Source organism: Coptis chinensis, chromosome 5 (genome assembly GCF_015680905.1).
Source record: "Coptis chinensis isolate HL-2020 chromosome 5, ASM1568090v1, whole genome shotgun sequence".
In the NCBI taxonomy this organism is placed as follows: domain Eukaryota; kingdom Viridiplantae; phylum Streptophyta; class Magnoliopsida; order Ranunculales; family Ranunculaceae; genus Coptis; species Coptis chinensis.
Genome location: NC_141460.1, coordinates 71,692,739 through 71,704,042, shown reverse-complemented (window position 1 = coordinate 71,704,042; position 11,304 = coordinate 71,692,739). Strand labels below are relative to the sequence as shown.

At 34.3% G+C, this 11,304-nt stretch overlaps 1 protein-coding gene across 2 annotated transcripts; it reads right to left on the bottom strand.

The window, feature by feature from the left end:
• Positions 1-2,601: 2,601 nt before the first annotated feature.
• LOC147498733 (uncharacterized) lies at positions 2,602-4,102 on the bottom strand. Of its 2 annotated transcripts, none has more exons than XM_086560652.1 (4): positions 3,639-4,102; positions 3,473-3,568; positions 3,326-3,391; positions 2,602-3,229 (listed from the first exon to the last, which is right to left on the bottom strand). In XM_086560652.1, the coding sequence occupies exons 1-4, from the start codon at positions 3,751-3,753 to the stop codon at positions 2,865-2,867; spliced, it is 642 nt and encodes a 213-aa protein (XP_086416778.1). In that variant the 5' UTR covers positions 3,754-4,102; the 3' UTR covers positions 2,602-2,864. The 2 variants fall into 2 exon arrangements, with proteins under 2 accessions (XP_086416778.1, XP_086416779.1); XM_086560653.1 differs by having other exon boundaries at positions 3,473-3,565; positions 3,639-3,975.
• Between the last annotated feature and the right edge of the window lie 7,202 nt (positions 4,103-11,304).

Genomic DNA, 11,304 nt, shown 5'->3' with positions numbered 1-11,304 from the left:
AATGTAGCTGAAGCTATTGTCCAACAGGGAATTCAGAAGCTTGTCATCCGAACCGACTTGGAGATCAACAAGCAAAAACTGATGGAGGAAGTAGCAGGTCTTAGATGGGAGCTATGGACAAGAGTTGATCGATGCAGTCGCTTGTTGAGCAACTCTTCGGAAGTCAGAATCACTATAATATGCAGAGAAGCAAATGAAGTGGCAGATTATCTTGCTAGGTTAGTAGCTGATGAGAAGAGTTTGGGATCTCTAACTACTTTTGTGAATCATGAACGTAGTCAGATTGTATGAGTTGATGCCATTGGAAGGTCTAATGTAAGGATGTGTAAAAACCTATCTAATTAAGTGTAGTGAAGGTTGTGCTTGTTTCAAGAAAAATGAAAAGAAAACACAATTTAGCATGTAAACGAAAAAAAGGAACATTATCTGAAATCGCTATGATTCGCTTTTGTATTATCTACCATTCCGTGCATTACTTTGATCTTACGCAGAAGATAATGGAATGCAGAATTTGGATTTCAAGGAAATTCAGAGATGACTTCAATTAGGACTTACTGAGTCGAATATCCCAAATCTCTAACCATGCAACTAATTTATGAAACCGAAGGAAGTGAATAAAATTCGACAGTGCACGCGTCACAGGTTCAGTTTCTAGCATGCATCACAAGCATCATACAATGCGGGACCAACAGTTTCTACCATTTTCTTATTAAGTATCACACAAATGACGCAATCCAGTCCGCAAAATGAAAAAAAACATGAAATAGAGAAGCATTACTTTTTTTTTTTTGATTGGCAAGCCTGTATAGAGAAGCCTTACTTAGATGCCTAAAACCTAATTATACTACAGAATCAAGTCCTACTAGTTTGCCAACATAAGTTGACTAGGATCCTTAGCATCTGAGCAATCTTAAAAAGGAGACAGTAAATGTGTTTTTAGACATGCAGATTAAAGATGCTTGTCTTAATTTTGAAAAATAATCCAAAGATATCACTGCACTTCACTGAAGTCGCTAGCAAAACCTAAAATGCAAGAATGTTATTATAATTGCTAAAAAGGAAGTTTCTATGAAATTAAAATTATGACTGATAAAGAAAAAGCAGAGTATGAACCACAACTAGCAACATATCCCAATTATATCACTGCACTCCGGAAGCCAGAAACTGAAACAGAACACGGTGCACGAATGCAGTTATACTGCCAGATAGGAGGTTTCACAAGATCCTAAGAAGATGCTTGATAAAGATAGAACAGAGGGTTATAATACTGAACTAACTCAACTAATGCATCGACAACCAACAACCATCTCCGTGGACTCCAACCAATATTTTGTTGAAGTCCAGGTCCCTTTTGCCTTCACTTATTCTTTTGCTATGTTATTCCCCTATCTACCAAGTTTATCCTTGTCTTACAGCAGTAGTGATCTCAAGAGAGAACCGAGCAGAATGGAGGCCTTGTTACGCAATGATGTCTAGTAATTCCGTTAGAACTTATCATCAAACTCCTCCATGCTTTGTCTTAAAACGAACACTAGTTGAGTTAAAATGGTGACAAAAGAATACAGGAAAAGATACTAAGAGAAGAGAAGCAGAGGAAGGAACAATAAGGTAGCTGTATTAAACGTAAGGACAAAATGATACCAAACAAGTTGACACACTTCTTTTCTGGAGTTCATCACAAGTTGACACCAATATTAAACATAAATTAAAAATCATTTCCTTATATACAATTAACACTAAATAACACTAGCAAAACTATGGTCAAGCTGGCCAACCATAAACTACTCTCAGCTTTCCAGAGATTTCCAAACTTTCCTTAAACTTGATTTCTTGAAAAGCTTTGAGCCCTGAAAGGCTGAAACATAAGCTGTGGCTCATTGATTTCTCCAACATCACCCGCCAAATTTTTAAACAGTTGCTCCAACTGCATATTCCTATTTAAGTCGTACACTCCTACCAGCCACTGTTCTGTCATAGATTGTACCATCCTTATTTTTCTCAACTTTTTGCCTCTAATTCAAGTAGACCATCATCTCTGACTCTCATGAATTCTATTTTACGACAACTATATAACTCCTACTACTCCCTAATAGGTACCTAAAAGGCATAACAGCCTCTCTTGCACGAAAGTCGATTCCCTTTCTTTGATCTTGGATTAATGTCCTCTCCCATTGCTTCGAATGTCTCAATCTGCTAGCCCTAAATCACTATTTCTAATCGAGCGTGTTTTCCTTTCCTCTTTTCTCTAAAACCTAAATATACGTACATGTACATGTATAGACACCACTACCTTAAATAATAGAAACCACATAAAAGTAACACGGGGCTTTACCATAATCCAAATGGTATACCAATGGCCATATCACGGATCACAAGGTAGTACCAAGCAAAAAAAAATTATGATAGTTGATAGTTCTACTAAGTCAGAACGGCACAACATTAAAAGTTCAACAAATATGTAATCAGGTTATAAATACACAAACTAAGTTCAACAAATATGTAATCATGTTGAAAATACACAAACTAAGCCTGCATTAGGACTACAAATATACAAGTAATATTGGCGTTTCAGGGAATCAAAGGTTACTTGCAACTATGAGATGTGGATAAGTTTCATATCATTCCATCTTTATAATGCCAATGCGGAGATGCAATGAAACCGCAGTTTGCTCTCACTTGTAAGAACTTCGACACAAAATGATATTTGATAAACATGCACATTCCTCACCTCTAAATAGATAGTAGACATAATATTCTTGTTCATTCAAGAGAACCAAGTTCATTTTAAAACTCTAAAAACAACAATTCCTACAAACCTCAATTCATTTGTCAAAGTTTGGACTCGGTACTTCAGCCATAGATACTCAGGCACCACCCTGGGAATAATTTCCTTGATTGGGATAAGGTACTCTTTCTCCAGTGTTAAGTGAATTCTGACCACCCATTGCAGCTGGTTGAGAAGCAGGTCCTTGATTATCATATTGAGAAGCAGGTCCTTGATTAGCATATTGAGCAGCAGGCTCTTGATTCGGATGTTGAGAAGCAGGCCCTTGATTTGGATATTGAGCAGCAGGCCCTTGATTGCTTCTTTGCATTGGACCTCTCCTGTCATTTTGCATTGTTTCCCGACGTCTATCATACCGAGGACGAGACCTGTGACCAGCTGGTTGCCTCTGGTCGTAATGATACTGAGGCCTACGTATCACTTTCCCATCTTCAAATAAATCCCCTAACAAAAATCCCAAAAACCAAAAAACCATTTCAAAACATTTCAATCTATTAAACCCTAAAAACCAAATTAAAATTTCATTTAATAAACAGCCACCTCCATAATCCTTATTGGGAACATCGAGATACGAATCAGGCAACACCCAAAGTACACCAGGCAAAGCTATCAACAACATCCAAACAAAACCAACCAATTAAAAAAATTGACAAATATCAAATTTCAAAACTCAAAAACTCCATTTACCTTTAACTTTATGCGAAAGCTCTTCCGATATCAATGCACCAAAACCAGTATAAGTCGTTGTACAAACAGAATAAATCTTCTTCTTTGCCTCCTCTTCTAAAAAAAAAAAAATAATATCTAAAAAACGAAAGCTTGTAAAAAAAGAAATAATAATTAGTATTTTTACCTTCCAAGAACAGAAGAAAGAGTGCTGACATAAGACTGAACCATTTCATCTTCAGAAGGTTTGGACGGAGCTGGAAATTCCATAACAATAAGCCAATGTTCATAATCACAACCATCTAGAAGAATAGTTTCTTTAGGTGGTCTGTTACTCCAATTTGGTGATGGGTCATTTAATGGTGAGTAACCCGACCCAGATGTTTTGAACCGGGGTGTTGATGGGATCTTTCTTGAATCATGAATCATGTTTTGGTTCTTGTTAAGGATTGAAACAGCCAAAGTTCGTGTAATCAGTGTTGTGAGTGATCTTCTTGTTGCTATGAGCGCCATCGTGAAAAATCAAATCAGGGTTTCAAGGTTTCTACTCTTTTTCTTCTGGGGAGTTTACTCAGTGTACCCATGGGTGAAATTATCATGATTACATGAAGAAAGTTTTTTTTTTCCAAAACAGCATTCCCAATGCAAGTCAATATTTTCTCCCTTTTATCACCGTTTTGGTGAAAAACAAAGTAAAGCTGCCCAATGCAAAGGTGAATTTTAATCTCGGACGGGATGTTAGATTCCGTCTAGACGTAAAAATCGAAAAAACGCTCCGAACGGAATGAAACATCCCGTCTTAAATTTTTTTTAAAAAACAAAAAAAAATCGAAAAATCATGCGAGACGGAATCCAACATCCCATCCGAAGTTCACAAGTCAGCCACTATCTCAAGAGCATTCCCAATGCAAGTGAAAAAGAAGGGGATATGAAAATTTTCACCTCCTTTTGGTGCAAAACCAGTGCCCAATGCAGAGGTGAAAAAGATGGTGACTATTTTCCCAAGTCATTCCCAGGGTGAAATCTTCAACCGAGATAGTTGCTGATTTGTAAACTTCGGATGGAATGTTGAATTCCGTCTCGTGTGTATTTTTTTTAAAAAAATGGGTTTTTATTTCTCGTGTGTATTTCATTCCGTCTCGCGTGTTTTTTCATTTTTTTTTTAACTTTAAACAAAATACCAGACGAGATATTACATTCCGTCTCAATCAAAAAGTCTCCAGACGGAATCCAACATCCCGTTTGAGATTATTTTTCACATTTGCATTGGGCAGCTCTTCACCTTGTTTTTCACCAAAATGGTGATAAGAGGGGAAAATACTACCTACGTGGAGATGATAAGAGGGGGAAAATATTGACTTGCATTGGGAATGCTCTAAACCCATACTTACCCTTCCATTATAACTTAAAAGGAACAATGTTGAGATTCTAGGTTAAAACTTATAATTTTTACCTTTCCAAAATTTTAGGTTTTCCACATAAACATCTGAAAGTTGTAGCTCATGCTCGTCTTCATTTTAGATACTAGTATTTGCTCGTGTCGTACAGTACAGATACGTGCGCCTTTGGCGCCCCGACGCACAAATGCGCATGCATTCGCCGCCTCCCCTACTAAAAAAACTCCTATCGAAACTCATTAAAAGCCCGACAAAAAAACCCAACCGAAATCCACTAAAAATCCAGCCGCATTTGTTGACTTTAATAATGATGCAACACTCTTATTCCACACTATTAAACAACCCACACCTTATAAGTCCTAGAATTTGCTATCTCATAAGCTAAATCCAAAGGTTAGGGGGTGGTGTTTAATGGATATCCAACACCACCCTTCTACACCCTATACATGAAGAGTAACATATTGGGAAACAGTTTTGTAACCATCCAATGTTTCCAAACCATAACATCTCAAACTGGCCTATAAGAAGAATTTGCACTTTGATTTATATATAAAGCAAAACTAGTATGGAGAAATGGCCTCAATTCTTACTGCCGACTAATGGCGAATGTAATTGCCCAGGCGCAAATTTTGCTGAACACGAAATATAGTCCAATGTCCAAGCACTGATTCATTTCACGTGTATTTTAAGTTTTCAATCTTGATGACAAGTATTTTATTTTTTATATTTTTTAGCTAAATGTAATTGTATTGAATAGCCAAAACTGAAAAGTGTTACAAATGAAAAGAATGGAGCAAAATAATAGTTGTATATGGGAGGCATACCAACTATACATAATAGATTACATTAATTAATAAATTTGTAATACGTCATGTCTTTTAATGTTCAATCCCAACTAAGAAGTCTTGTCTTCCTCACTCTTCCATCCCAACATTGAGTGTCGTCCTCTAGGTGGTAGAGATGCATGTGAAGTATATGACTTTTTGGACCTCCAATTAAACAAGCTAATGCGGAACAAATCACGTGCCCTATATATTTTTAGAGGATAGATCATTGTAACAAAAAATAAATAATTTTGCAAGCACAATAGTAACGTTGTTGAATTTGAACTTAATGCATAATTAGATCTCTATTGAACTTGGATCCAATACTAATGGAATATTAAATTTTGTAAAATGAATCGAGCGCCTAGACTATTTATACTTACAACTAAACTATAAGAAACAAAGAAAAGATTTGTAAACTGAGCGCTCAAAAAGATAAAATGATTTGGTCTGGAGATGGGAAAATAGCTTTTACTGTGAAGGTTGCCTATAAGTTTTTAACCAAAAAGAGTTGGGAATGGCATTTTTCTAGTTTCAGCCTAAAAACCATTTCTAGAATTTGGAGATCAAGTCTCCCAGCCAATATCCAAATGTTCTTTTGGAAGGTCTATAAAAGAGGCCTACCCATGGGGGACTTAATGATGGAAAGAAAGCTACATGGAGACTTTGCATGTCCTTTCTGCTGGAGTATCATGGAATCAGATACACATATTTTCTTTGGATGTCAGTGGATCAGGGATGTCTGGTTTGAATCAGACCTTGGGGTTCGAATACAGAGTGATAGTGATAATACTATCAGAGATTGGGTGGATCAGTCTATAATATGGTGCTCAAGTGGTGAGGAACATATCACCCACGCTGGAGTGTATTGTTGTGTGATGCTCTATCATATTTGGGAAGCTCGAAATGAAGCAAATTTTGAGCACAAGATCCCCAGCAGGACAAGGCTTCTCAGGAAGTGCTCAACTATCACAGCAAGCTGCTACAAAGCATTCAGAGAAGCTTCTCCTAATCTTCCTAACAATCCTGTTCCAATAAATGTTTTGAATAATTTGTTTCTAGTTATCCCAAATGATAGTATTCTTATACGCTTTGATGCTGCATTTCACAGGACCACTGGATCTGCGAGTGCTGGGTGTATGGCTTGGAATAATGTTGGAGATATGGTGGGAGCAGCTGTTAGGAATTTTAAAGCAACAAGTCCTAAGGAGGCAAAGATGGTGGCGAGTGAAGTAGCAGTGTTGCTAGCTTGCTATCTGGGCAGATACAACTATGTGGTCCAAGGAGACTGTGAAGAGATCATTCAGTCTTTTAATGAAGGAAGGTGTAGGTGGAGTCTAAATGCTCTAGATTTTGCTATAACAATATTTTTTAGTAATTTAGAATCGGTTAGTTTTAGCTAGTTAAGTAGGAATGGTAATGATGATGCCCATCAGCTAGCTCAGTGGGCAATCCATCAGCTACCTATGACAGCTCTGCCAAAGTGTATGGTGGAGACAAACTTTGTTCCAATATGGTTATGAGATTTAATATAGGCAAATGATAAGGAGAGATCATTCTCTTTAAATTTAGTGCGCACTTTATATCGGCCGTTGGATGACATGATCATATGGTTTGGTGTGGTTTGTCAGTTGTGGGTCATGCAACAACCTCGATCTCGAGAAAGAATTTCTCTATCCAACGGCTATTTGCTTTGATCTCTCCTGTTTCGACCCCCACCTACGTGGCAAACGTCCATTAGTAGGGGTCTATATTTTATTCATTTAATCAACAGGGCTAAAGCCCAATTCGCAATATCATTAATCAATGTACAGGCCCATTAATTCATGTGTCTAAGGTTGAACCTTAGCCACATGGCTTGCCACTAATGTACATTGATTTATGTCCAGATTCATTTCTTATCAAAAAGATAATTATCAGTTGACAGTTATATTCTATCACAATTACTCAAGCAACAAGATTACTTGAGTTACAAGGATTCTCTACTCTACCTATATAAATACCAAAACTATTTTTCATAAGGAACTACGTTGAAACTTGATCCCTAGAGAATAGATCTTGGGTACGTAGGCAGCCATTATTTGGTTCAGTTTCATCTCCCCCAACATCAAATTTCTCTGTTTCTTAGTGCGTTCTTTACCATTGCTCTCGTTATGTTGAAGCAGTTTACTGCCGAAACATCTCCAAAATTTAGAGAGAATGATCTCTCTTTATCACGACTCTTTAATATACTAGCTTTCGAACCCGTCCTACGAACGGGTGTCGTTATATTAAATTATTCTAAAAAATATTAGCGACTATGCATAGCTATGAGATGTGGAAATTATATTAATCACTCATTCAAATTTATATCACCACTCTCTATAAAAAGAAAGCACCAAACCTTGATAAAACCCATTGACATAATTTTGTTGTTAGGTTTAATAATAAAAGTTTGATTGAAGTTTTGTGAGAATGTCCAATGTGGCGCAGATGATATTGAAGCTACTTAAATAGCAAAACATTCCCAATCATAATAAAAAAATTATAATAAATACTACTTAAAATGTAAAACTATACTTTCCGATTTAATGTAAAACTATGTTTTGGGGTTAGTTCAATGCATTTAAATCAAGTTTCTGATTTTACGTTAATTATTCTTTGAGGCTAGTTCAATGTAGTTGCATCTAGTTTTCGATTTCCCATTAATTATTCTTTGAGGTTAATTCAATGTAGTTGTATGTATCAAGTTTCTGATTTCCCGTTAATTATATTTTTAGGTTAGTTCAGTGCAGTTGCACCAAGTTTACGATTTCCCGTTAGTTATTCATTAAGGTTAATTCAGTACAGTTGCATATAGTTTTCAATGTTTCGTTAATTACTCATTCAGATTAGTTCATTGCATTTGCATCCAGGTTTTAATTTTCTGTTAATTACTCTTTGAGGTTAGTTCAATACATCTGCATCTAGTTTCTGATTTTCCGTTAATTATTTTTTGAGGTTAGTTTAATGCATTTGCATCTAGTTTCTAATTTCCGATTATTTATGCTTTGAGGGTAGTTCGATGCAGTTACATCCGGTTTTCGATTTCCAGTTAATTATTTTTTTAGGTTATTTCAATGCATTTGCATCCAATTTCCGATTTTCCGTTAAATATTCTTCAAGGATATTGCATCCAATTTATGATTTCTTAGCATATTAGTTAATCTATGATTTTAGTTTAATACAGTTGCATCCAGTTTACAATTTTCTAGTTAATTATCCTTTGAGGTTAGTTCAATGCAGTTGTATCCAATTTTCGATTTCCCATTAATTGTTCTTTTAGGTTAGTTCAATGCATTTGCAGCAAATTTTCAATTTCCCGTTAATTATTCATTGAGGTTAGTTTAGTGCAGTTGCATCCAGTGTTCGATGTTTTGTTAATTAGTCTTTAAGATTAGTTCATTGCATTTGTATCCAGTTTTCGATTTGTCATTAATAACTCTTTGAAGTTAGTTCAATATATCTGCATCTAGTTTATGATTTCTAATTATTTATGTTTTGAGGTTAGTTCGATGCAATTTCATCCGGTTTCTGATTTCCCATTAACTATTATTTGAAGTTATTTCAATGCATTTGCATCTAGTTTCTGATTTCCCGCCAATTATTCTATGAGGTTAGTTCAATGCAGTTGCATTCAGTTTTTGATTTCATGTTAATTATTTTTTGAGGTTAGTTTAATGCATTTGTATCCAGTTTTTGATTCACAGTTAATTATTATTTGAGGTTTGTTTGATGCATTTGCATACCGTTTCTGATTTCCCGTTAAATATTTTTCAAGGATTTGCATCCAATTTCTAATTTCCCGTTAGTTATTGACGTTAGTTTAATGCAGTTGCATCTAGTTTTGGATTTCTAGTTAATTATTTTTTGAGTTTAGTTTATTACATTTGCATAAAATTTTCGATTTCCCGTTAATTACTCTTTGAGCTCAGTTCAATGTATTTGAATCCAGTTTTTGACTTCCTTTTAATTATCCAATGTGGTGTGTAATACTAACTTTCTACTAATCCACCTGTAGTGTTCTTGCAAACATGACATAAAAATAAATTATGTTTGATTTACTATATGGGATTATCAAAGATTATCCAGTTCTCGATTTTCCGTTAGTTATTCTTTAAATTATATCTGACTCACTATGTGGGATCTTCAAAGATTATCTACGAACAGGTCCTGTCATATTAATTATTCTGAAAAATATATGCAACTATATATGCAAAACTATTATATACAAATTTTATATTGATCACTCATCCAAATTTCTTATAACATGAAAACCCTACGTATATACTCTCCACTAAAAAAAATACTCACCATTGATAAAACCCTTCAACTTCATTTTGTTGTTTAATAATGAAAGTTTGATTGAAGTTTTGTGAGATTGTCTAATAAGCTACTTTAAGCTACTTGAATAGCAAGGTGTTCCCAATCATACGAAAAAAGATAAGAAAAATACCGTTTTAAATACAAAACTATATTTATCGAGACATTCTCAGAATATATAACACAACTATATTTTGAAATTAGTTCAATGCATTTGCATCCAATTTCTGATTTTATGTTATTTATTTTTTTTAGGTTACTTCAATGCAATTGCATCTAGTTTCTGATTTCTTGTTAATTATTTTTTGCAATTAGTTCAATGTATTCCAATTTCTAATTTTATGTTAATTATTCTTTGAGATCAGTTCAATGCATTTGCATCTAACATCTGATTTCCCATTAATTATTCTTTGAGATTAGTTTAATACATTTGCATCCAGTTTATGATTTCTCGTTTATTAGTCGATAAGGTTGCATTTGCATCTAGTTTCTGATTTTTCATTAATTATTGTTTGAGGTTAGTTCAATGGATTTGTATCCAATTTTCAATTTTCCGTTAATTATTTCTTGAGGTTAGTTCAATGCATATGCATCTATTTTTTATTTATTTATTTTTTTTTTTATAGATTAGTTTAGTGTATGTAGTACTGTAGTTGCATCTGGTTTCCGATTTCCAATTAATTATTTTTTAAGATTAGTTATACGCTTGCATTTGCATCATGTTTCTAATTTATAGTTAATTTTTTTAGGTTAGTTCAATATAGTTGCATCCAGTTTTCGATTTTCCGTTAATTTAATATCTGAGAGTTAATTCAATGCATTTGCATCAAGTTTCCGATTTCCCCACAATCATTTTTTTATGTCAGTTCAATATATTTGCATCCAAATTTTGATTTCACGTTAATTATTATTATTATTTTTTCGATAACCAAACGTTAATTATTCTTTGAGGGTAGTTTAATGCAGTTCTATCCATATTCCGACTGTCCATTAATTATTTTTTAAGATTAGTTTAATGCTTGCAAGTGCATCCAATTTCCGATTTCCCGTTAAATATTATTTGAGGTTAGTTCGATGTATTTGCATCTAGTTTTCTGTTTCCAGTTAATTGTTCTTTGACGGTAGTTTCATGTAGTATTATATATATTTTAAAATATTTGTCATTATTGGTTTACCGTTATTTATTTATTTTTTATTATATATTTTGTGATGTTATTTTTTGTATAATTTAATTTTCCATATGTATAGTAATTTGTTTTGGTTTGGCATATAATTTATTTAAGCCCAACTT

Excerpts from the sequence above, each read along its gene's own strand:
- LOC147498733 (XM_086560652.1), bottom strand. The coding sequence starts at position 3,753 with ATGGTTGTGATTATGAACATTGGCTTATTGTTATGGAATTTCCAGCTC. Across the intron at positions 3,392-3,472 it reads GCTTTCGCATAAAGTTAAAG|CTTTGCCTGGTGTACTTTGG; the intron begins GTAAATGGAGTT and ends TGTTGTTGATAG. Across the intron at positions 3,230-3,325 it reads TCCCAATAAGGATTATGGAG|GGGATTTATTTGAAGATGGG; the intron begins GTGGCTGTTTAT and ends GATTTTTGTTAG.